Below are 27,420 nucleotides of genomic sequence, written 5' to 3'. Positions count from 1 at the left end.
CAGCAGCCACAAAAGCTTGGCGGTTTGTGTGCAGAAAATATCCGCTGGTTAGATATGTTGAACAAATATACAGATTACTATGAAGGTGCTGCTCCCTCAGTCCGGTTTGCTGGCGCTGTGAGATCCAAGCTGACGTCCGAATAAAAATAGTTTTAGCAGTAAAAAAACAAAACACGACCCGATCAGACAATGTCAGTCACCCTGCCCATGCTCACGCGCTGATTGGTTCCGACTCGGCAAGCCTGTGTGGTGCCGGCCTAAGGCTCCTCCCTTACACCGGCCTAAAGCCCCTTGATACTTTGAAAGTTACGCCAATGATTGAACTTTGCCGCCGCCGCGCTACATCCTCGCCTCCCCCTCGCCCCTTGCGCACCCCTTCGCTGAAGGCCGGCTCTCCGCCCGATTTCCTGAGCGACGATTGGTCTCCCTGCCGTTGCCCTTGGAAACCGACGCGCGTCTGGCGTTTTCCTTGTGTTTTCTTTTTCCTTCGCGCCATTTTTCTCCTAGTCTCGGCGAACGAATATTGCGCGCTGTGCTTTTATTGCAGCGTGCAAGCTCTATGCCGCGCTGTTGCACGTACAACTGCAGCAAGCGGCCTGAAGATGGTTATGCGGTATTCATGATATCTCAAGGCAAGCGTGACGGCTTGGGCACGAGTCAATGGATTCACAAGATTAGTCGAAAGACGTTTATTCCTAGAAAGAACAGAGTTGTTTGCGACGTCGGGTGTCTTTCTCACTTCCCGCAGCGTCACCTGACGCTGCGTTTTTTATTCCTGCTTGCTCCTCAATATTTTTGCGGCGGCAGCATGTTCATTGTATAAAAATAAGGTTGTCCTCTGCAGCATGCTCAATATTCTGCGAGGCTCCAAGGCTCCATCATTTAACACGCTTCGACTTCTGTACAGTCAGAAACAGGGCGCTATAATCTGCTTTTTGCTGTCAGAGATAACTGAAAAATTAGTCTCTCGATTGCATTTGTCGCGATTATGCTAGGATCCCTGGCCTCCTTCACTAAAAATCAAAATTTGGGCTTGTAGAGGAGCTAGCCTTTCCAGCTTGTACTTGTAGTGTGCGTCGGTTACTCGGGAGCAATTAATGCTGGCCCTGAAAAAATCTTTGGCAAGTAAACCCGAGGTATTGCGGGTAATCTGCACTAGTTAGGTCGTACGGGAATTTATTTTTCAATTCTTCGTGATGCCATGCTTCGACGCAAGCGTAGGTTAAAAAATATGCGTTAGTTTTATCAGGGATACGACCAATGTGCAGGAGGTGTTCATATGATCACACACGCTTCACTTTGACCATGACTACTAGGCGTTGGCAGGTTACCTTCGCTTTGAAAGCTGGAGCTCTAAAACCGCGACTCCGCGTATTCATCTATTGCGAGAAAAGTTATCCCATCGATGTCAAATCAGCCGGAATCATTGCATCAATTTTCTGTATTTACTAAACTTAACAATCAATAATGATTATAGTTATGATGTAAAAATAGGGGAACATTTTGCGAGCAACAATTCTTATTACTGTAACATATTACTCATTTCAACTGTATGCAAGACGATTTTTTTTTTCACCTATCCTGAGTGATTAACTCATCGGTCTATGTTTTAGTTACATTTCACTAAAGACCAGTTTGAGCCGCCAATATTACACGAACTCGAAAAAAAAACAGGCCAAATGCAGTTCCATCAATTTTCTCTCACCGACCTGTCCTGAAGTAAAGGAAGCCTCCTCGACAGAGACATGAATCTCGCTCTGATAGTAGTCAGTTATTTCTGTGACTTGCTCTTTTCCCACCTCCATTTATGAGAAAACAAGAAAGTATAAGAATTAAAAGTCAATGTATAGTTGTCTCGTCAGATATTATGAGATAATAGAGATATGACTGACAACGTAAGTCAATGAAAATTGAAGTTGTCAATGGGTCATTGGGCGGCATCAGATTAAATAGTAATGGTTATGAATAGTGATAGGTAGGGATGGTGACTGTTATGGATAATAATAGTAAATGATAGTAATAGGCCCGGATAGTGAGGTGATAGTGTTCGTTGCGGATATTGACAGTTACGATAGGTCTCTGGCATTAGTAGATATAGCGATAGATAGGATAGCGATAGTTAATGAATTGGCAGTTATATGCTTTCTCATTTCCGCACGTTGAAGACCTAGGTGCACCTTGTAATTTTTTTATTTGATTGTTGCGTTCAATGAAATCAAGCTCTTTTACATAGCGCATGAGACCACAGCATGTTTGCCCCAGAACTTAAGTGTGTCGGCAATAGGGCCCACCACTTCTCCCAGTGTACCCTGCTGTCTTTTAACCACACGCGAAGTCAGTGAGGGGCCGCATACTCATAAAATTATTTAATTCCTCCATCAGCATCATATCAAGACTGCCGTGGCAAACCTGTTCCTTGCCTCGAAGCAGCAAGGAACGGCTCAAAATTTGGTTTTATACAAAATTAACTAATTAACGCAGATTATACTCGGATCGTTAACTAGCACAGTGCCATTACACTTGGCCTAAGTTTTCCAACGGTATACGGTTCGATGTTGCAGCTAAAATTTATATTTTAATTGCAATTTACTAAATTACAATTAATTTGGCTCAGTAATTGATCGAAATACATTTACAAATAACCAACAATCCGATCTCATGGTTGATCACGTGACATATACTATGCTTAGAGAGATAGCTTGACAGTATAGCGAAATAGACTAAGTCCTGCTTTGACCTTCTCTGATCTTGAAGTTCAAAGAACCAGCCTGGATCGTTTTCCGAAGTTTTACCGCGGTGACAGATTTCAAGCTCTAAAAAAAATACAAACACAAAGTCATAGGCAGTACTAGATTAAGTGCACAAAGTAAAACCTTATCATGAGACTTAAAAAGTGTCTGTAGCACAGAACTCGCCTGAAAGCTTAGTATATCAGTACTCCCCATTCAAACAGTTCTAAGAAGAAACCAATCAATTCATCAACTTTACTTTCGGCCTTCTCAATGCTTTTTTCGCAATTTTTCAAAAATTTTGTGCACTCCTGAAGCGCAGACCTGGCCCAAAAGCTCGCGCTTCACTCACTGCTGCGGCCGGCCGGCGGGCGTCAAGGAGAAAAAGAGTGTCGTGCGCAGCGCTCGCGCCGCCGCGCGAGGAGAATCGAGGAGGAAAGCGCGGCGCGGAGGAGAGTGTCGCTACTTTCAAATTATCAAGTGACTTTACACCGGCCAAGCATGTAGCGCCATCTGGCGCTGTCAAACCGATCTGGACATGCAAGGCCATGGCCTCCGAGAGCATCTCCGCGCGCACGTTTTTCTCCGGCCGTTCCAATCGGCCGGAGAGAGCGCAAGTTGGAAAAGGGGCGTGGCAGCGTCTTTCGCCGCACCGCGGCGCTCGCCATCTATGCATCTAGGGTGCCTCGATGCGCGCGCCCCCGCGGGCATCGAGGCACCCTAATGCATCAAGTGTTCCGCCGCAGCTTGGCGCAAACTATTCGCCGCAAGACCGACCTAGAGGTGGCGCCACCGTCACTCCGGTAGTGTGGTTCGGCAGCCGCCGGCGCTCGCAGAAACGCACGCTGCGTAGGTCTGCTTCCGAGTTTACGACGGGTTTGCTGGCAATGAAAACGTGCCTTCTGCAGTATTTCTGCAATATTGCAGAAAAAATGCAAGGATTTCGCCAATGCAGCAGAAGAGGAGTGGATTTTAGGAAAACAAAGCACGCAAACACAAGTCTTCGACATTTACTTTCCACGTTTTCTTGCGCTGTACGGCGTTTACGCGCCTAATGCTTGGGCCTGCCTAAGAACAGCTTTGTTTTTTCTTATCGACTTTTAAACAGTTTGCGCGTGTCTCATGCGAGTGAGACCGGCGAATTTAGTGTCAAGCCCACGCAGATACAAGGTTTGTGCTCTGACCTGCAGTACTTTAGAATGAATCGAGAAAGCCTGGTTCATTATATCCTACTTGACTCGAGGATTAAGCAGGCTAAATGTAGCATTGGCAGCGCACTGCATGGCGAGTTGCTCTAGACTGAATGCACATCAACTCTGGCCCAGACACCCACGCACAAGTATTCCCCAAAAATGAGATCACGCCGACACTATACAGAAAACCTCGCCGCACAGGATAGCTGATTGTTCACGTGTAAAGCGCTGAGTGGATTGAATTTGCCGAGATGCTTTTTGCGGCCACTGTCATAGAACGTGATAGTGTATTACTGCATGCGCCACTAACTGTAAATGATTTCCTGAAACCGAGGAAAGTATAAGGGATTTCTGATGTGTGTGATGTTAATATGTAACGGTAAATTAGTAGTGTAATTATTTTGTTTTGCAATTCGAATAAATTTCACCGTGTGAGAGAACTTTTAAACACGACAGAATTTACAATAATCAGCGATTTTTTCCGTGACGTTAAAGTGCAAGCTACGAATTACTCGCTGCGAAGACATCGTTATAAACTGCTCATGGGCACTGTCATGTACTGGGAAGCAATTTTACTGGCTGAAAATTTCTTTATCACGAATTATTTCGCAGTGACTAAATCTTATGCGAAGTAAAATATTAGGGTTGCTTCCAAAATAGATGCCGGATATAAAACTATTCCGAAAGAAATGGAGGTCATCTTATCATGCGACTATAAAAATGTATTTATTCCCGAACTAAACACTGATGTTAAGCCCGCATGAAACTGTTTTACTTCCCTTGTCAGAAATGACGAGCTTGCTCGGAAGACAGCACTTGGACGAAAAGGGATTATAATGATTATAATAGGCTACCAGTAAAGTACATTGATCCAGGAGTATTATGTAATATTTAGGGTAACAATTAGGTTCAGAGAAAACATTCGAGCATTTCTGTAAAGCAAAATGTGCTCACTAAAACTTTTACGGATGAGCGGAAGCCTTCAACAACAACAAAAAAAGAAAAGAAATGTATATTGGCCCGGGTGAAACGCATGAAAGCGGCATCGGCTATGACGGATGATTGCAGAGGCTGATTTTTGTGTCGTTTTTTTTTTTTCATTATTAACTCACATTTACCACGTGGGATTGTTTATTGTGCAGTCAAATCCCACAGCAGAGGAACGCCTTTAGAAACAGCTCTGATTGAATCCCCCGCTATTGAAATCAGCAGTCGAGCGCCCTTACCATCGAGATAACCGCGACAGGGGTTTAAAAGAAAAAAAAAGTACTCGCACAACTCTACCGTGCATACAGACGGCATAGTAGGCATAGAGTGGTCTGTTCAAACTGCATTCTGCTATATGAAGCAGTCTGCGGTGGTATATGTTTTAGTAGCTGCGGTATTTCAAACAGAAACGGGAATATGCGATTTCTGAGTATTTGCATTAACTTTTATTGACGGCAACGATCTATTTTGTTTTGCCACGGCGGTAACGACAGTACCACTTCGTTTGAGACATTGCATGTCAAAGGTTCTCAAGCGCCGAAGACCGCGATGGGTGATGTCCTTATACAAGCATAACATGCTCGATACGGACAAGTATATTTTTTTTAATGAAGTGTGGGGTTGTAGACTGTTCATATTTATTTTGCAAGAGGCATATAGGTAAGCAAAAGCTCACAGGAACCGCGAAACAAAAAAACACTCTTGTACACGCCGCATGCGCGTGCGTAAATCACTGCGGGCTGGCACGCAACGCGAAAACGCATCCACACTGAGTAGGTTTCGCCGCTGAGCCGCATGGTGGCGACTCTGCTCGATCTCGAGGCCAATAAAACACGAGTTTCCTCAGCTTGCGCTCGTACCACAGTCGAGCTGCCAGCTTTAAAATGCCGAGGCCAAGACGGCAGCCAACAATTTCGCTATCGTTAAAGTACTAATAATATAAGGCCCACATGCGTAAAGTTAGGCAGCGACTACCCGAAGTTGCATGCCTGCCCGAAGCATGCATGCGTGCTCTGGCACTCTTTGCTGCGGTTCCGCGTCTTTTCTTTTCTTTTTTTTTTGTCAGTGTGTATATACACGCCGTACATTTGCGAGTTCATTAACTCGCTAAATACAGTGTTTACGAGTGCGGTGACTTACATAAACATCCATCGCACGAATGCAATTCTCTAAATGGTTCCGCCACAGCCACATGATTATTACTTAGATCCATGTCACGATAGCTATTTGTTTCTCTCGCACGGTTTTAAAGCAGCCTTGGAAGATCCTAGGCACGCAAGTTCGATAGAGTCCTTACGGAAAACAATTTACATGGGTCTTTATAATATGCCTTATGGCAAGCTTGCGTAGTAAAAAAAAAGTTCGATAAAGGTGAAGGGTAATAGGGGCACATTCAGGCACCTCTGCCGTCATATGAGTATATGCGAGGTTTTCGGAAGTGATCCCGTTAAAAACGGATCAGCTTATACGATCGAAAGCAAGGAGAAGCTATTGCCTCGTTTGTAAACTACGCGGCCCCCCATAGCATAAATGTGCGCAATTATAACGCGAGTTTCAGCTTATTTATATTTGGGAACACAGCGCGGAACAGGACGCAACACAAGAGAACGAAGGTAGACGGGACAGCGCTCCGTCCTGTCTACCTTCGTTCTCTTGTGTTGCGTCCTGTTCCGAGCTGTGTTTACAAATATGGATTTGAACCAACTAGCCCAACAGCAAGTGTTGCTTCAGCTTATTTCTTGTTTTCACTTGTTTGCATATGCTACAGACTGGGTGCAGTGCTTTTATTTTAAATTTTAACTCCTGTGCCTATACACGCAGAGGGCCAAGCCGAGCAAATGGGTTAATTCAAACGAATTATGATTAGATAGAATGGCGCTATCATACATGCCTGCCACACTAGTTAGCAATTTTTCAATAACTCTCAATAATATGCGGAACTTAATAAAATATTTTTGGCACTAAACATCCGCCGGTTGTAATGATACTAGCCACTTTCTGAACCAAATAACGAGGCAAACACTGTGAGCAATTTAAAAAAAGACATGTTTCTCTATTTGCAAAGAGAAAAACAATACGGGCAAGCACAATCAAGAAGTACACACAAACATTTCATTATTTACAAAGTTGAATCGCCACATGATGACTACTTGCGTAGTTTTCTATTCGCAAAGATAAAACTCGCCAGACTAAACACGCAGCTCCTATCTTGCTCAGCGAATTTTTTTTTTTTTTTGGTAAGCTGCTTGATCAATTACTATTTTTCCTGCATTGATAAGCTGTGGCCTAAGCAACTTTTCTATGATTATCTTCGTGGTTTCAGTGGCGTGGTCCTTTCTTGCTGCAGAAAGCTAGAAGAGAGCACCTCTCGAAGTAAGCACATAAGGTAGCGACATGTACGCTACACACAGAATGTAGCGATGTACGCTTCACTGCAATTTGTTATATTTGCAAGCAAGTGCAGAAGCTTTAGGATTAAAAATGGGAAAGAAAACGAATGTCTCATCAGTTCACTAAACTGCAACAAGACCTTGCAGCTGAGAAATATGCATGCCTTTGACCACTCTAGCATATGCTCGTAACGTTGATTGACTGCCGGCTTCACGAGTGACCGTTAGGCACTCAAAGACTACCACCTACACGAGGTAGTCTTGACGAGTAACTGTTTCACAAGCAAAGAAAACTGTCTACACTAGCACAATGCGTAAATTCTAGGTAGAACGGACCGCATTATGTGAACGCAGCAAGAACATCAACACTCCGCTTCGGTAGTAAACACAACACTTAAATTGTGAAACATTTCGGACACACCTTGCGGTCAGTCTTTGCTGGAAAACCAGCATAAAATGAAAGGCTACGTGACACGCTCGTAACAAAGTTTTCGTCAATTACACGCGCAAATAACGAGAGAACCGCCACCGGAGATACGCCGCGAGCGGGCTGGACGATGCATCGACGCATAGGCGCGCACTGCCGCCTGGTGGTGCCTGGAGGAACTGATAAACTTATGTTTGGCTGGGGCACGTGCCGATTGGAACGGCCGGAGAGAAACACGCGCGCGAGGGTGATCTCAGAGGCCATGGCAAGGCATCCAAAGCCGTGGCCGCCGCGATCGGCTCCGGTAGCCTCCGCTATCGGTAATTTCGCGCGGATAAATGTTTATTGGCGGGCATAACAACTCCGTACAAAGGAACATGAATAACGAATAAATTGGGAGGATTGTTTGACCAATACTGAGGTGCTGGTAGAGTGATTACAGCGATACAAGCGAGCTTTTTAAGGCGAAGGCCTTTATTGACTCAAGCTGTCGAGGACAAAATATGTCCCACTTTTGCGACGTTCTGATTGGCCGAGGCGGGATGACGTAATAGAGGTCTCGACCAATTACAGCGCACCACCACACTATGCGCGATTGTGTCTTAAATGGCCATATGTCAATCAATGATCAATTACTAAATAATGAAATATTTAATTACCAATAATACCTAATAATTCAATAATGACCTCATCAAATCTAACTAATTCTTGAGCAATGAATTACTTACTGAACTTCTAATCAGTTCATATTTGCTAATTAGTATTTATTACATACTCAATTACCTAATAATTCAATAACTACTAATTAGTGCCAGTAGCGCAGCAGAATGCGGCACTCAGGCTTTCGCTTTTCACTACTTTAGTCACTGATTCCTTCGTAATTTTTTTCCACATTCACTTTGCTGCTGCTATCCAGTGCGACTCGCCTGGCGTCTGCTAGCTCCGCTGCTGAAGGTGCCTTGCGAATCAAGGATGTATATTTTATGTGATAGGCTTCCCAGTAAAGAGGCTCGAAAGTCCATCGTTTTTTACAGCGTTAACCCCATCCGAAGCGCCGTCCGCTGCCGCTTCGATATGAAACCAGCTAGGCCCAGTGACGTCTAGGGCAGGTGTGGAGCGGCGGCACAGTTCACGTCTCCCGGAGCGCCAGCTCACGGCGCCGTTGCCGAAAGCTGTGCGCTTGTGCAGGAATGCTCTTGGTCCTGAGACCCGAGTGCAACAGGCGGCCTTAATGTACACCAGGTTCAAGTTGCACAAGTGCGGCGTCAATGAAACGAGTGAATAAATTGTGCTTGCCCTTTTCGGAATCCGATCTGTGTGTTCGTGTGCGCGTACAAAGTATACCCAAGCATTGTGCTTGAAAAACCCGCCGACCGCGAAATCTACACCAAATGATGTAATTGTAACATGCAGCAACGATGGCAGTGTGAAACGTCATCGAGTCACGCGTGCAGAAGCGGAGAGCTTTCCCTTAGATCCCAGTCGATGGGCAGACACGGAGATATCCTGTGTCGTCACTGGCCTTTGCTCTGCTGACTCGACGTCAACATTGTTTGATGATGTCATGTTGCTTACCTATGTACACGTTTTCGTCCCCGAGATGTCACTGTCGATAGATTTTGAAAACGGTGTCCTTGCCTGGCTAGTATTTCAAATCAAATTAAAATGTGTTCGGGACGTTGGTATTACTTGGGCAGCAGCTCTGTATAACCAAGAAAGCAATCGTATTCCTTCTGACGCTTCAAAATTGAGTGTTTATGCTCCTTTAAAATAGGGCGAATACTGAATAGGGTGAACAGGCCGTGCTGTCGCGTCTAAAAGATGAAGCTTAATCCCTCTCCCAAATTTTTTTGCAGAATGTTACATGTGCACTCAACCAAGAAAATATGTGTTTGAATATAATACAGAAATTCAACTTCCGAGCATATGTTCATATACCAGCTCTACATTTTAAATTCCACATTTTAAGAAGTGAACGAAGGTATTTATGTTTCTATAAGCGTTTTCAAGCATTTTGCTTGAAGCGTTTCTTTGGCGTCTTGACGAGAGCTTCAACTTTAACCTGTCTGGAATCCCGCGTCTCCCTTCACAGAAATTGCAAATTACTGAGGTGGCTGTCAGCTAGCAGAAACAATTTAGAATTATTTATTTATTGTTTATCTCACACGTTTTACTTCATACGCTCACACTAATAAAGCACACAACTGACCTCAACAGCAGCATTGACAGAGGTCAGTTAGTTTGCTAGCTCCTACAAGTTGACGCCCAACTGAAAGCCAGCTGGAACCTATTGATTCTCATTGAAATTTGGAGATCTGGGGGGTCCCTGGGAACGCGGAAGGTAAAGTTTATCTGAACCCTTTGAACCCTGGATAATCCGGCCCGGCGGCAAGCTGCATGCGCAAAGTGACGACGTCTTTACCTGATATTTCGCTTTACACCGCTAATGCACAGCGAGTCTTGCCTTTGGCGGTTTGCACAGGCAGGATTGTCATTCAAAGCTCCTCATATACCATACAATTTGACGTTATCTCGTCGTGATCACAAGACCTCATTTTAGTCTGGGACTTTATTTGCGTCCATCACGCCATCATTGACTGCGCTCGCGCCGACCTCGAACTTCTCCCGTGCAAATCCCCTTCGGATACCAATTTGTTTCCTGCGCACAGCAAGCTGCCTGTGGCTGGAAACATCGAGGCCTCTCCGCGCTCATTTATCACCATTCTTGTTTCCTGCCTCTTTGCACCTGACGGCGCCGTTATTTTTACCCCGTCCGAAAGCTTCTCATCTCATTACGCCCTGCTTCAACCCTCCGCTGTGCTCACTGTCCAAGACCGCTGCAGCGTAATATAAGTCTCCAACCCTTTCTGCGCCCCTGCTCTTTTGTTAATGGTGAGCGCCTTGGTCACGTCCAGCTCATCGATGCCTTAATCGTCCCGAACTGTTGCACTGACTCCTGCTTCTTCCTGCCTACTCACTTACTTTGTTTGAACCTACTTCTGCTGCAGCCGAAGACTTTTTTGGTTCTGCAGAAGCAAGCCTCGCCTCACCCCGACGCTCAGCTTCACTTATGGACAAGTATCATTCTTCCTTTGATATTTCAAAAAGCCGCCTCGGCTGCATAGCTACCGTCACCCGTGATATTGATACCGGTACACACAAGCCACTGCGTCAACGCCCATACCATGTTTCGGCTGCTGAACAACAGATTAGTGAAGACCAAGTCGAGGATTTGCTTCAGCGGGGAGCCATTCTAGCGTCCGTGGGCCTAGCCTGTCTTCATTGTAAAGAAAAACGATGACACTACAGTTTTGCTTCGATTATCAGCACCTTAACAACAACACAAACAATAACATCTATCAGCTGCCTCGAATTGATGATGCTATCGACTGCTTACAAGCAACCGAATTCTTTTCGTCTTCAGACCTGCGATCACAATATTGGCAACTCCCTCTAGTGGATGCCACGCCTGCCAATACCAATTTTGTAACACCTGATGGCCTATACAAATTCAACATCATGCCCTTCGGACTTTGTAGTGTGCCAGCCACTTTTGAGCGCATGATGGATTCGGTACTTCATTACCTGAAGTCTAAAACTTGTCTGTTCTTTAGATGACATTGTCGTTTTCTCTCTGATTACGAAAGCCAACTTCTCCGTTTGGTGTCCACGTTAAACTTTTTGACCCAAGCTGGAATCCAAATAAATTTGAAGTGGCGCGTTTGCACTCGCGAACTCAAATTTAAGGCCACGTCGTCTGCAAGGACGGCGTATTTCTTGATCCTGCCAAGCTTCGCGCTCTTGCTGAGTTCCGGAACCCGTCAACTGTGAAGGAACTTCGCAGCTCTATGGGCCTATGCCCATAATTCCTACGTTTTATCGGAAATTTCGCAGCCATTATCGCACCTTTGAAGAACCTCCTGCACGGTGAAAAAGACCTTAGTGATTGGTGAAACTCCTGTGACACAGCTTTCAGAACTCTGCGCCATCTCCTCGTCTCACCTACCATTTTACTGCACTTCGGTCTAACTGCTCCAACTGAAATTCATACCGATGCCAGTGGCGTCAGACTCGGCTCTGTTCTTGCGCAACGTTAACTCGGTTTTGAAGAGTAGGTCGTTGTCTACGCGAGCCGTTCATTGATCAAAGCAGAATCTAATTATTCCGTCATAGAAAAGGAATGCCTAGCCCTAATTTGGGCGATCTCCAAGTGTCGCCTTTTCGTGTACGGCAGCCCTTTCAACACGGTCACAGACCACCATTTCTTGTTATGGTTGTCTTTGTCGAAAGATTCAACAGGCCGGATAGCCCGATAGACCTGTCGCTTGGAGACAAGTCACTCCAAGAGAACAATATTCGTGGTATCGTATAACAAAAAATTCGTGTTATAACAAAAACATTGGCATTCACCATGATGCTTACCTTGCACCTCCTACATACATTTCCTGTAGAAGAGACTATGGCCATAAAAGACGCAAAACTGCCTGTCGGACATCAGTATTTAAAGGAGCTTTTTTTAACGCACAATAGGTGAATGGAAAAGCCTTCCAAACGCAATATTTTTATTAGATGACAACAGCTTTCCAGCCGCTCTTAAAACACATTTACGGTGACTAACTGATGCTTCACTGTACTATGCATCATACGTTATTGACTGCTCTCCTTATCAACAGAGAGCTTTTGCATGCTACTTTTTCGCTATATATATATATATAAGAATAAATGTAGCCAACAGTCAGCGAGGCCAAGGAAAGCATTGGGGATAGTACTCTGTCTTTTTTTAAATTTTTACTTCAATTATCGCATCAATTAGTAATGCAATCTGTTTAGGGGCAAGATGATTAAACACAAAGTAGAAGAAAAAACAACGCGCCGATAGTGGGAACTGAACCCACGACCTCCGAATATCACATCCGGTACTCTCTCTCTCTTTTCATATTGTCACGCTAATGACGACGATGAGGGATGGTGATGGTGAGGCAGAAGGAGAAGACGAAGCGTTGGTGCCTGGGGCTAGTAGGCTTCACCTTATCCCACTGCCATATCACTGTAAATAAACACCCCTTTGCTATTTCATCGTAACAACTTGGTGGAAGGTGCTCCGTTCGATCCCCAAGTACGGCGCAGCAAGAACCACTGGAGTTTCGACGTAGTCGCCGCCTTGCTGGACTGCCACCGCTTCCAAACATCATGGACCACAGCGATTCTAACCGCGCCGGCCGCGACGCTGCAAGCCAGGCTGGTGACAGGCCTGCCCCCTCCAGCTCTATTCCCTGCCAGCCTTACCGGGAACCACGACCTTTTGCAGGAGAGGAAGGTGAGGACGTTGAGAAGTGGCTACTTCATTATGAACGAGTTAGTCGGTACAACCGGTGGGACCCTATCACCATGCTCACAAATGTCGTCTTCTTTCTAACTCACACGGCGATGACATGGTTCGAGAATAACGAGGACAATTTGACAACTTGGGAACGGTTTGCCACAGAGATCAAACAGCGTTTTGGTGACTCTGTACCGAGCAAAAAACGGGCTGAGCAGACCCTTGCCCAAAGAGCTCAGTTGCCGGATGAAACTTGTACCACTTATACAGAAGAGATCCTCCGATTGTGCAGATGTGTCAATTCCAACATGCCCGAAGAAGATAGAGTCGGCCACATTTTGAAGGGTATCGCGGCTGACGTATACAACTTTTTAATCGCCAAAGACAGCCTTGAAACCGTCTCCGATGTCATTAAACACATCCGCGCTTTTCAAGCTCTGAGAACGCGTCGTATTGTGCCAAAATTTGGGCGGCTGGCCAACGTGCCTACCGTGGCCAGCCTTGATGACCACGCCCAACTAGATCTTCCGTCGACGATCCGGCAAATCGTGCGGGAAGAACTCCTGCGGCTCAACCCACTTCCCCTGCACGAATCTGCTGAGGTCTCTGTCCAGAGGGTATCTAGACGGCCGGCTTCACCACCACAAGCGATTACCGTTCAGCCTTTCCCACAAGCTCCTGAAGTTGCAGCTTCCATTGACTATCCTCCTATGCATTTCGCCAACCGGAATGCGTCGGTGCCTGACGCCCCAAGGTATGACGTCGCCTCAAGTGCCCATAGATCTTCCATTCGATCTACCAGGATTCCTGAGCAGTATGAGCATTCAGACAGACCTACGACGCACCCAGCTGTTCCCTGCTCTTATTCGCAACAGCATTTTCTACCTTCTCCGCCGATATGCTACCGCTGCGGCGTCGAAGGTCACATCGCCAGATACTGCCGCAGTAGGTTCCCACCTCGCTATAACCGTCCGGCGCTTCCAACAGTACCCAACAATCGGCAATACAATCCCGTTTTTCAACAATCAAATACTCAGCGTGGGTATTACCGCAACATCCATAACCAGAATATCCGCGACCACTCCCCTGCATCTGATAGAAGTGTTACTCCACCACCCGCCTTCCGTGCGCGTCGTTCTCCATCACCACGACGGCGCCCCATGTCGCCTCAGCATCATCAGCAGGAAAACTAACCAGCGCGACCAATGGGGGTGAGGCCGCTGGAAATGTGCTGTGTGCCAACATCCCTCCAACTTTAATGCTCAAAAACAAAATTCGTGTGTTTATTGATGGTGTGTATACATTAGCTTTGGTGGATACGGGTGCGACTGTGTCTGTGATGAGTAATCAGTTTAGGCGCTTGTTGGGACGCAAAGTGATGTTTGAATATGACCGTGCTTCAACGTTTTGTGGTGTGAGTGGAGAGGCGTTGCGGCCACTGGGTGTGTGTAGTGCGCAAGTGTCTGTGGGTGGTGCAATTTTTCAAGCCGAATTCGTAGTCTTACCCCACTCTACGCATGACATCATTTTAGGAATGGACTTCTTGAAGTTTTGTGGCGCTACCGTGGACTGCCGAAGTCAAGAGGTTCATTTTGATGGCTCGCATCTGCCGACACTTTTTGAAAGTGGCCGTGATGAAGAAACAGTTTTTAGTATTACCGAAGACACAGTAGTTCCACCTTTGTCTGCCATGTTCGTCCCCGTGTCCGTTCCACTTCTTGAGAAGGTTTCATTCCAGGCCATGGTGCACCCAGTTCACTCAGCATGCCTGAAGAAAAATGTAATTATCCCTCACTGTATGATATCCGTGCATCATGGTAGTGCCTCGTTATGGACCATCAACCCATCGTCCGAGCCCGCAGTTTTACCAACGGGATTGAAGCTTGCCTCTTGTGGACCCGATGCGCCCCACGTCGTTGCTTTGGTCACAGATGCTACGAGTGCCATCGTACCTTTGCCTGCTGATGAAACTTCAATCTCCCGCATGATCAGCGCCGATCTCAGCTCACCTCAACGCCGTACTCTTGTGGATATTCTTCTACCTTTTTCGCCTATGTTTGACTTTTCTGAAACAGATGGACCAACCTCTCGCCCTGCACATCGGACCCATCATAGCATCGACACTGGTTCGGCTCGTCCCATTCGTCAAAAGCCATATCGCGTGTCCCCATCTGAGCGCAGTCATTCATGAGCAAGTGGAGGACATGCTACAGAAAAAGGTGATACAGGAGTCATCTAGCCCCTGGGCTGCCCCTGTTATTCTTGTACGCAAGAAAGACGGTTCGTGGCGATTCTGCGTCGATTATCGGCGTTTAAATTCTGTTACGAAAAAGGACGTCTATCCTCTTCCTCGCATAGACGATGCCCTCGACTGCCTCTCTGGTGCGTCCTATTTTTCTTGTCTTGATCTCAGATCTGGCTACTGGCAAATTCCAATGGACCCTGCAGATAAGAAAAAAACAGCCTTCGTAACGCCAGATGGCCTTTATGAGTTTAATGTTATGCCATTCGGGCTGTGTAATGCGCCAGCTACATTCGAACGCTTTATGGACACAGTTTTGCGCGGCTTAAAATGGGACATTTGTCTTTGCTATCTGGACGATGTCGTGATATTTGGGAAATCCTTCCAAGAACACAATGACCGTCTAGTACGTGTCTTGAATTGCCTGCACAACGCCGCCCTAATTCTGAACTCCAAAAAGTGCCGCTTTGGAGAGCGCCAAGCGCTGGTGCTAGGACACCTTGTCAATGGTGATGGTGTAATGCCGGATCCCCAGAAAACTGCCGCTGTTGAGTCTTTTAAACCCCCGCAGACAGTGAAGGAGTTGCGCAGTTTTCTAGGGTTGTGCTCGTATTTTAGACGCTTTATACATCGCTTTGCTGACGTTGCTTACCCATTAACGTGCCTTCTCCACAAAAACTCTACTTTTAACTGGACACCAGACTGCGACGCGTCATTCCGTCAACTGAAGTTTCTTTTAATATCGAAACCCATCTTACGTCACTTCGATCCTACTGCAATGACAGAAGTACACACGGACGCTAGTGGAATCGGTCTTGGTGCAGTCCTTGTCCAACGGCACAATGAACGAGAGCATGTTATCGCGTACGCAAGTCGTACCCTGAGCAAGCCGGAGCGAAACTACACAGTCACCGAACAGGAATGCCTAGCTGTAGTTTTCGCTGTGCAGCGTTTCCGTTCATATTTGTACGGACGTTCGTTTACTATCGTAACTGACCATCATTCACTCTGTTGGTTGCGGAACCTTCGAGACCCATGTGGTCGCCTCGCACGCTGGGCCCTCCGGTTACAGGAATATGACTTTGCCCTGGTTTACAAAAGCGGGAGGCGTCATGCAGACGCAGATTGTCTTTCTAGGATGCCAATGGCCACGACTGGACCTGAAAGCGACGATTTCGACAATTATATATCGACCCTCGAGCCAGCGTTCCCCGACACGAATGTTTTCAAAACGGAACAGCAAAATGATACCAGTCTGCAGCCTCTCTTTGCCCAAGCCAACGTACCTACAAGCCGTTTTTGTGTGCATGATGGCCTCCTATGGAAAAAGAGTTATTCGCCTGTCGGCCAGCGATACCTACTCGTAGTTCCCAAGACGTTGTGCACGGACGTATTGCGTGTTATGCATGATAATCCAACTTCTGGGCATTTGGGATCGGTTAGAACACTCCACCGTGCTCAAGAAAGATTTTACTGGCCCAGAATGCGCTCGACGGTTGAACAATACGTTGCCAGTTGCAAGCAATGTCAACGCCACAAACGTCCAACTGCAACTCCGTCTGGCTTGCTGCACCCTGTGAAGACCCCGACAGCACCGTTTGATCAAATAGGCATTGACCTCGTAGGTCCGTTTCCGAAGTCCGTGGATGGAAATCGCTGTATTGTAATCTGCGTGGACTATCTCACACGTTACTGTGAAACCGCCGCTCTTCCATCTGCTACGGCGCATCAGGTGTCGCTTTTCTTGCTGCACTCAGTCATCTTACGACACGGGCCGCCACGAATTGTCATCACTGACCGGGGCCGACAATTCACTGCTGATGTTGTTGAAGAGCTCATGCGTTTATGCGCCGTAACTTTCCGACACTCGACGCCATACCATCCCCAGACAAATGGCTTGACTGAGCGCGTCAACAGAACGCTTATCAACATGCTAGCCATGTATGTGGACGCAGGGCATAAGAACTGGGACACCATACTGCCCTTCATCACGTATGCGTTTAATACCGCCACGCATGAGACGACTGGATACAGTCCATTATATATGTATATATATATATACATATATATATTGTGGGGCCGAGCGGACATCTCGCCAGCAGTCGACACATAACCGTGCTGTGCCGTCTTTCTTAGGCGCGAGAACAACGGGAAAAGCCAGGGCTCTTTGAGGATCTTACTCCTCGCTTGTGGACGCTCAACGGCCTGGGGTTGAAACGGATCAGGCGGGAGCTGCCGGTGTCAATCCTGTGCGTCAGCACGTTAGCTTTTCTAGGAGCCTCCGTGAGCATGGTAGCGAACAGCTCGAGTGGCGCCTGGATTCTGAATCTTTCCGTTTGTGACCATGTGAAAGACTGCAGGACAGTGAGAACACCTCTTTCTGCCACTCCAGCTGAGGGGGGGTCTGCGACCAGTAGATTTGTGTGTTCTGTTATGTTTGCAATGAACGTGAGTGGTTCTGAAGTATTGCCGTACCGGTAGCTGCCTGAATCTAGGTCGACAATGATTCCTGCCTTCGAGATGAAGTTACGGCCCAAAATTACCGGCCAAGAGAGTCCGCGAAGATGCAGAAAGCGCTGCCTTATTTTGCGACCATTCAGGGTAACTGTCAGACGTGCCGCAGAGTTTACCGAGGCTATCTGTGGTGATGCCATCCAAAGCTTTGTGGTCACTTCTCGTAACTGCAAATGTCTTGCATCGCATGCTCGCTTGACCTCATTGTCAAAAACAGAAACAGTGGAACCTGTGTCCAGTAAAGCGGGCACTTCCATCCCCGCTATTTTGACAGCCACCAACGGTGCAATATCAGGGCGGGTATCCTGAAGGCGTTAAGTGGATGGCGAATCGTTTACCGTTTGGTCCTTGATGTCCTAGGGCCGTGATTCACGCTCCAAGGGGCCGCCAATCACCTCTGGTGCCGGGGCTATCTAGGCCAGAGGAGACGACTTCTTTCCTCGTTTCTTACGTCGCTTAGGCTGACGTCTGCAGCAGCCCCATACCCTGGCCGCCGGGTGATGAGATGACCAAAACACCAGGCTCTGTGCTGGCCACGCTCCTTCGCCCGCATTGTAGCAGGCAGCAGACGGAACAGGCCCAGTCCGGCCTGCGACCCCTTGCACTCGGCCAGTCACCGGAGGAGGCCCGGTCCGGCCTGCCACCCCTTTCGCTTGGTCACTCACCAGAGGAGGCCCGGTCCGGCCTGCCACCCCTTGCGCTCAGTCACTCACCGGAGGAGGCCCGGTTCGACCTGCCAACCCTTGCGCTCGGTCACTCACCGGAGGAGGCCCGGTTCGGCCTGCCACCCCTTGCGCTCGGTCACTCTCTAGAGGAGGCCTGGTCCGGCCTGCCACCCCTTGCACTCGACCACTAACCGGAGGAGGACCGGTCCGGCCTGCCATCCCTTGCGCCCGGCCACTCACCGGAGAAGGCCCGGTTCGGCCTGCCACCCCTTTCGCTCGGTCACTCACCGGAGGAGGCCCGGTTCGGCCTGCCACCCATTGCGCTCGGTCACTCACCGGAGGAGGCCCGGTCCGGCCTGCCACCCCTTGCACTCGGTCACTCACCGGAGGAGGCATGGTCCGGCCTGCCATCCCCTGCAGTCGGCTTGGTTCAGGAGGAGGCGCACCAGGGATTACGACCTCGTGGAAGTCGCCTGCCCCCAGGCAGCAGCTGGGGGTCATCATGCTGTGGGCTGCCCATGTTCCGAGTCATGCACAGGACGGCTCGAGGCAGGTCTCCGCTGGGGGAGGTGGCTTGTAGTTGAGCTCCGCCAGAAAAGATGCCTCGATGCGGGAGGCCTCCCTGGCCATGTCCTCGAAGTCCATGAAGTGGCGGCGCTGGAGGCATGGCTGATACCTCGGATGGCGCCAATGTATGGCATGAGCCACCTTCTCTGGTTCCGGAGCTCCAGGATCTGCCCGCGCGTGCAGCTCTTGAAAACTGCGCAAAAACTCGAGCAAACCCTCGCGTTCGACTTGCGTCCTGGCACAAAGCTCATCCTTGATACGGAGGACGTAGTCAGGCGGCAAAAACTCTTCCCGAAAACGCTGTACAAAGTCCTGTTTTGTTGTGAATGGCCGCTGTCTATGCCTCCGGGTTGCTGCAGAACCTACTAAAGCTACAGGAATCACACGTGTGACAAGAGCACTGTCCGAAATTGTCATTGCTATCTGATAGTCATCGAGTTCATGAAGAAAATTGCAAATAGATTTTTTTTTCGGCATATCCTTCAAACTTCGGCACGGCCAAATTTAGCTGTAGATGGTTATCGCGATACAAGGGAGTGGGCGTTAACGAAACTGGCTCGCTTCCCATCACTTCTCTAAATTGTGCCTTTGACGCAAGTAGCTGGGACAGTAGGCCAATAATTCCGCTTTGAAAATCCGACGGTTCACTTTTCTGGTCTCCTAATTGCTGATGCATAGAACCCGCATGGGTGGGAGGTGAAAATTCAGCTTTCAACTGGGCGCTTGCGCCAGGTAAGTTGACATTAGAGAGTTTTAGGATAGGGGCCCCAAGCTTTGGGGCCCCCAAGGAGCTTGGGGCGTTGAAATGCGCATGCGCAGAACGTAGGGCGCGCTTGGGGTCTTGGGTTAATGCTAGGGGCGGCCCCTATTTTTCGGAAATACCGTTCGCCCCAAGCCGCCTTTGGGTCGCTTGGGTTACCGCAACATGGCGGCGTTCGGCCAAGCGGCGGCCGCTCGCCTCGGCACACATTCGTCGTCACCGCTCTATGGTGTTACGCGTTCATGGAAAACGAAAGGCTAACGAAGCTTATGCTATGTCTCATGATGCCCGCACAACCAAATTTTAGCGATAAAACGCACTATGTTTTCAGATTGCTTCCGGATTCACCGAGCTGCTAGGCTTAGCGAGTTTGCCTCCTTTGGTTGCCATGGGGACCAGACGGCAGAAAGCGCGGAAGGTTCAAATGAGGTTTCCCGGTCTCGGCCTGGATTGACAATTGGCCGATTTCGTCTTGTCTGACGAAAACGGTTTATATAACCGGTAGTCTTAAGATAGTATTTGCACAATAATAGTACTTTTTGACGAATAAGATAGCGTGTTTGGCTTTTATATATTAAAATGCTTTACCTTGGCTACCGTCGTGGCGCTGCAATCGACGAACGCAAGTCCGGCTCCGCTGCGTCGGGAAAATCCCTATTCTAAAACTCGCCGCTCGGCCAGCACGTTGGGCTGCCGCACGTTATTTCCTTGGCGGCCCCAAGCCTTGGGGTCCCCCTATTCTAAAACTCCCTATTATCCGCCATAGCTACGCATGAAAACATGGAATGTTCTCACTAAAGTTGCGACACTCGCGGGGCAAACCAAAGCTCGAGCAAAAATCACGTTGGGCGCCAGATGAAGGCCTCGCCTTCAAAAAACGGGTCCGCGAGCCATGGTCTTGCCCGACGAGTGACAAATCCAGTCTCTTAAAAAACACCGGTTTATTCCGGATAAACAAAAAAAAAGCGAAACAAAGAAACATAAGGAGCTACTGCGCTGAGAACAGGCTGTTCATGCGCGCGACAATAGAACCCCAACGGAAAGCGGGAAGAATGTCAGGGCCTTACCGCGGCGAAACAAAACACACTGCGGAGCGAATAAAACGAGCAATGGGGCCAAAGCGCTAACGGCGACACAAGAAAGATTGTTCCTCGCGGGACAGCAACTTACAGGAATACGCCTAGGCTGTTCCTGCAGGCACTGCTTCCATCTTCGTGTCGTCGATCTTCTTTCAGTCGTCCGTGCAGACCCTGCTGGCCCATGACGCTCGCCGGCTTCTCCGCCGGGGCAAAAAAAGCCACGCGCCTCGCTTCTGGCGCGCTTATCTACCCTCGTTTGTCGCCGCTAACATCACGCCCCCCAAGATTATCTGCTTGCTCATGCGCACTGGCGCTGCCCGTGCAAACACAATACAAATAGAAAGACGCGCGCGCGGTTCAAAACACCTAAAGGGCTGCGGAGCCCCACAATATATATATATATATATATATATATATATATATTTCACCCTTTCATGATTTGCTCAGCGTTTCTCAAGTGTTGTTACCGTTCTTAGCTGAATTGTTTCTGGGCATTTTGTATGAATTTACAGTCTTTGTAAAAAGTGTAGAGCCCGGGGGGTCTGCTTCTGAGCAGTGTAGTGGCGCTGATTTAGCATTCACGGAAACCTTCCCATTGGAGGGGGTAGCATAAAAAATGTCTTACCAAAATAAGATTTGAAACTTTGGAAATGCATTACAAGCCGCACGACGTGGTTCGAAAGCAGACCCCCTGGGCTCTACACCTTTGGCAAATACTGTACATCTGTTCACAGTGCTTTTGACTTTCTCTTTCGTATCCCCCGTACACTAGTGCCCAGTGGGGCGATCTGTACGTACTCAAATAAATAAATAAATCTGTCGCTTCGGCCGGAACCACAACGACGCCTATGCCTTGACCCGCTCTTCCTACCACTTCTCAGCGCCTGCTGTTTCTACGTCGAATGCTCTTCGTTGCCACATACTTTGCACATGGCCGGCTAGAAGCAACAGGATCCTTGGATAGCTAACCTATCAGCTTCATTTCAGATCCATCGGCCCCACCGCCAGCCTGCTTCCTTTGCCATTCGCGAAGTCTCCTGTACCACCGTAACTACGCATCCGGCGGTAGGAAGTGGCTACTTGCCATCCCTGCTCATTTGAGGTCACAAATATGCCCACTATTTCCGATGACCCACAGTACACTAATGTCAGTGCCTTTAAAATATACTCTCGGCTTCGTCTTCGCCGTTATTGGCATGGTATCTTCACCTACGTTCGCAAGTACGTCAGCTCCAGCGCTAACTGCCAACGTCGCAAGTCTGGCCCTAACACCTCTCTTGGGCCGTTTGCAGCCTCTTCCTTGCCCCTCGCGGCCTTTCAACCACATTGGGATCGACCTTTATTACCCGTTTCCATACTCTACTTCCAGCAACTATTGGGTTATCATAGCTGTTGATCACCTGACTCGTTACGCTGAAACCTCGGCTCTCCTTGAGGCTACGGCATCGCATCTGGCATCTTTAATCTTGCACCACATAATTCTGCGCCATGATGCACCCCACAAACTGTTCAGTAACAGAGGGCATACCTACCTTTCAGCGGAGTGGAATCTTTATTGCAAAAATCTAACATCCCTACCAGACTCTTACACCATACCATCAATTAACGAATGGTTTGACAAAAAGGTTTAACTTCACATCGGGCTACATAATCTCGATGTACGTCGCGCATGGCTATTCCGACTGGGATAGGCTCCTGCCAGTCATAACGCATGCTTACAACACTGCCACAAAGGCAACTACTGGCTTCCCACAAATGTTTTTGCTCTACGGACGCGAACGTACCTCTCTGCTGGACACGATCCTTCCTTATCTACCAAATGCATCCGAATGCACCACTGTCTTTGTAGCTTCCAAGCACGCTGATGAATGCCGTGAGCTCGCTGAATCTTTGGCATCTGGAGAGCAGTGACCCAAAAATCACTCATGGACTCTACCCACATTCCTGAATCTTCCAACCCCGGCTCTCTCGTCCGGCTTCGCGTGGCATCTACAGCTCTCGGCCTCTCCTTCAAACTTCTTCCCAAATATTATGAACCCTAACGCACCCTCGAGCGCACTTCCCCTGTCAACTATATCGTGGAATCCGTGAAGTCACTTGCTGATTTTCGCCGACATAAGAGAGAAACAGTCCATTTGTGCCTAAAGCCACACTACCACCGCTGTGTGTTGTTATCACCTTGGGTCGTCAAATTTGTCATTCATTATTTTGCCGGGGTAATTTTAAGTGGAAGATGAGCTTCTGGAGTAGCCGCACCGCGAGCGCACGGCGCGATATCCAGTTGTTGGCACAAAAGCCTAGGACGGTCACTTTTGCGAAGGCTCTGTCGGGTCGCCTTCGATACGAGAAACCCACTTACAAGACTAACAAAAGTGGTCGCTTATATCAGGTTTCTAATAATACTTATTAGCAATGCCCGTGATTCCGTTTTCTATTTTTCTGATTCGTCCTATGAAACAACTGACAAAGGTGCACGTCGTGAGCATACACTCATGAATGCGAGATTCTTTTGAGCAAACGTGATGAAGTGATAAGATGAAGAGCATTTTTCGCATATTCTTGCTGCGTGAATATCTTATGCTATCCCTGTATTCTCATTCATTATTTACTTCTTAATTCATTGTAAACACCTTCATTTCCAGTATGCAAGGGCTACGATACGTAATAAACAAATAAGTAGCCGAACCAAACCATGCAATGTAACCACTACCGGACATCAGGAGAGGGTGGAAAATAAAGACCGCTGCCGCTGTAACATATCAGACTGTATGTCTAGGAACATTAATCCAAAGCCCCAGTCGAAGGTTTAGAGGTAGCCGATTCCTGTCATAAATGGTTAGAAGAAAAATTAGCATTGATAATTGTTCGTTTTGAATTGAAATTTTCTAAAATTACTCTATGATCAAGCTTATTCAAAGGAATCACGATTTTTTATTTCCCCTAGCAAATTTGTTATAATATTTCTAAGAGACAATTTATTCTTTGTGTAGATAAAATCTCTTACCCAAGCTTCAGTGTATGTGAGTAACACTTCTGTTGAAATAATATTTCCAGAGAACATCGAGCTTTGTAGCTCTTGTACACACTCTAGCACGTCAGCCAAATTTAAAATTCGCAGGCACCAAAGAAGAAAGGTGTACTTCAAATTTATGCGGATATAAGTGAAATATACAGGCTCACTTTTTAAAAGGGCCGTTTAAAATTTCGTCTAAAGGTGTTGAACAAGCCTAGATGCATCATGCTCGATATGGCTGTGCCACGTATACAATTGGAGGAAAAGTAAGCAGCAAGGTAATTTATATTCAGAGACTGTGGACAGTGCGATTTAATTTCATTTATAGGAAGCCATGAAAGCCTGAGTCTAAAGAAAATGAGCTGGCCTTTTATTGAATTTGGGGCGATCTTGCACTTCAAACTCGATTGTTGTACGCGGTCGAAGTTGCACTGCGAACGACAGGAGTCTGAAAAATTCTTCATACTGTGACAGATGATACAATCACTTCATGTAAACGTACTGTATAAGTCATATGTTACACAATATCACTCATATACACTAGAAAAGACAGAGGACCTAATGCGGACGCCTGCGCGATTCCCGAGGTTACAGTAAAATTACCAGGCGAGGAAACATTCAATACACGCTGTTTAAATACATGTAGACAATAATAAAAATACTGAACACAGTTAAAAATAGAAGTAGGAATATTAAGAATCGAGACATGAGGAAGCAAATAAACGGCTTTTCTGAAGTCTATAAAATATTTTTAAATATTTCATATCCAGTAAAAAAGAAAACAACGAAGAATTGATGGGGTTTCAGAATAGCTTGAAGCTAGTGATAGAGTGCAAGCTGCGAGCTTTCCACCCTCATTAAGAGCACCTTTTCGATCCACAGTTTTTCATCATTTTTCTTTAAGTAAGGTTTCGGGGTAACGAAGGAGCATAATACTCTTGGTGGTACACCACGGTATGATGTACACCTACACCTAATTAGTTGAACCTCACGTTTCAATTTTTTTCTTACTCTTGTAAATTGTAAACTGGTCTATAAGAAAGGAAAGGCGCAGTATCTGCCGATATTATCGCGGGAACCTAACCGCACTGTGAGCGAAGGCAGGAAGGTGGGAGTGAACACAGAAATAGTAGAAACTGCGCAACTGAGGGCTGCGGAGTAATATTATCCAACTTGGTTCTTTAGCGTGCACTGACATCGCAGAAAACACGGCTGCTCCTCTTTTTAAACCATGTTTAGTGGAAATGAAGGCGCTGTATACTTTGGGGTGGACAGTACAGAATTGTGGATACCTACGCTCAATCCTGTTAATGTCAAGTTATGATTTCTGGTGAAATGTATGCAGCAGAAGAGCCAAGTTCCGCCATCTCCGCGTGCCACATGAGCGACGAGGAAGAGGACACCTCCTTGAAGGTCAAATGAAGGTCAAATTGAAGCCGACGAAAAGACCGGCTCTACCTAGCATAGTGAAGCTTTCGCTTCAAATCCCGGACAGTAGACACAGAGTTCATGAAGTCTTCGGAATAGCTGATGGAGGCACGCTCCATATCTGCGATATTCTTGAAAGCCTTTGTGGAATAGGTTCCAGCTTTCAGGGGATAGGGTAGATACTGTATTTGCAGTGAATGTTGGAGCTCTCGTGTATTGCCGTTAACACCAAAATTCATCATCTTAAATCAAACCTTCTTGACGCATGTTCTTGCAGGCTGAGAGCTGTAATAAGTCATTTGAGCTGCAGAAAACCCTGCAGTAAAGCTTGTGGCTTGCCGTAAAAACCACAGCAAACGAGAATAACGTCTGGCCTTCAATGAAAAAGATAGGTTTTAAAACATAGTAAAAATGGCAGATACCAATTATCATATTTCTACCCTTGAAAAAGCTTTTATTGTTCGAAAATACCTCATGATAACATATTTTTATCTAATCTATACTACGTAAAAATCACCATTTCCAATTTCTGTGAATTTCAGGGAATAATAATCGGGCCTTGGGCTCCGAAAGCCGTCGACTGTGGTGTCTGCGTGCTGTCCGTCGTCTTGGCATTAATGCTACCGGAAACCTACAGGCTCACTCTTCCTGACACAATGGATGACGTTAAAAGGAGAAGGTATTTGATATTACACTCATGAGTTCATGTTTGTGGCGTCACTTGGCCTTCATGTTTGCTGTCAGTCCCTTTTCACGTGCATTGTATGTAAACTACCCTCCAAAGTAACACTTAGCCTACAACACTACTACATTGTCGAAAAGCGCACGAACGTTTGTTGCGAGCTTTTATAGAATACGGGATAATATTTCTTCTAGTGGGTCACCATTCGGTAACAACCTTTCATATTTATTAGCTGCACTAAAGAACACTATTCAACGGGCTAAAATAGCCCTGAATTTTAATGTTGAAACAGTAAGCATGGCAGCGTGAGAACGAGTTAGGGAGCATATTGAAGCGGTAACCTTCTCGCTGTCGTATTTCAACCCCTCCACAGCTGTCAAATTCTTATGCAATAATGAACGTTTCTTGCATACTGCGACCACCAGCTAGCAGATTTGCTAGTCCTCTATTGTACCATCTAAACTGCTTTATATGTGGGATCCTAAAAGTGAAAAATTAACGTCCACCCTTTTCATCCAGCATCAAGGACAAGGACACTGCATCAGCCGTCACGCAGAATCTGGACGAAGAGTTTCCTTGCATGAAAGACGACAAAGAACCAGGGATGAAAGGGCGATTAGAAGGAGAGTGAAAGCAGCGACGACTGGTCACGCTCTCGATGTCCAAATAAACAGCTCTGTGCAGCCCAATGTGCGGAGCATAACGACAGCCACCATGCGAAATGCTAAGGTTGGCCCACCAGAGCGAACACCGCCAAAGTGGCTGACACTGCGTCATCTCAGCTTGGTAACATTCACTTTAGTTCCTCGTGTAACATTTATCTTTCCACCTCACGGGCCCTTTCTATGTACCTCCACTACGGTACCTCCCGTATTCAACCGCAACGAAATTATAAAAATCCTCTTTTTGGATCGTTCATATAATGCCACAAAACTTATGATACAGGAATATAAATTTGCAAGCAGGCCAAAGCAATTTTTGAGACATTTTTCGCGTATTACCTAGAAAAGCAGCTCCTTTTATCAAAGCCTGTCTTCGCAAATTAATTCACTTAAGCAATTGGTTGAGGGCAAAATTAACTCTCCGAAATATCTTTATCAGCGTGGTCACGGTGGTCAACTAAAACCACGGGCCCTAGACGAAACCAATTCGCTAGTGGCGAATAAATTTAGACACAAAATTGGCGCTCACTGCTAAATGCTATTCGTGGACCCCCATTCAGAAACACTAGCTCGGGGTAACAAAAAACACCACTAACTTCTAGCCCGTTTTTCCTCAGTTCTCTTTATAGAAAAAAAAATCACATTTGATCACAGTCAACCAAGAAATGTCTTATGCGAATAATGTGTTTAAAGCATTATTGAGACAGAAAAGACAGTGGACAGACTATATACTGTAAGGCAGCACTTGCACGAACGTCTGTT

The 27,420-nt window shown here is 46.9% G+C and overlaps 1 protein-coding gene across 1 annotated transcript in view; it reads left to right on the top strand.

Moving 5' to 3' along the window:
* LOC146182727 (organic cation transporter protein-like) overlaps positions 1–26,704 on the top strand; it is a 96,950-nt gene extending 70,246 nt beyond the window's left edge. The window contains exons 9-10 of the mRNA XM_084608257.1: positions 25,857–25,993; positions 26,516–26,704. Of these exons, the coding sequence (XP_084464383.1) occupies positions 25,857–25,993; positions 26,516–26,627 (249 nt within the window). The 3' untranslated portion in view covers positions 26,628–26,704. The remainder of the gene's footprint in view (positions 1–25,856; positions 25,994–26,515) is intronic.
* Positions 26,705–27,420: the final 716 nt, after the last annotated feature.

Source organism: Amblyomma maculatum, chromosome 7, assembly GCF_055883805.1.
Source record: "Amblyomma maculatum isolate TAMU_Amacu chromosome 7, ASM5588380v1, whole genome shotgun sequence".
In the NCBI taxonomy this organism is placed as follows: domain Eukaryota; kingdom Metazoa; phylum Arthropoda; class Arachnida; order Ixodida; family Ixodidae; genus Amblyomma; species Amblyomma maculatum.
This window is presented reverse-complemented; position numbering and strand designations above follow the sequence as displayed.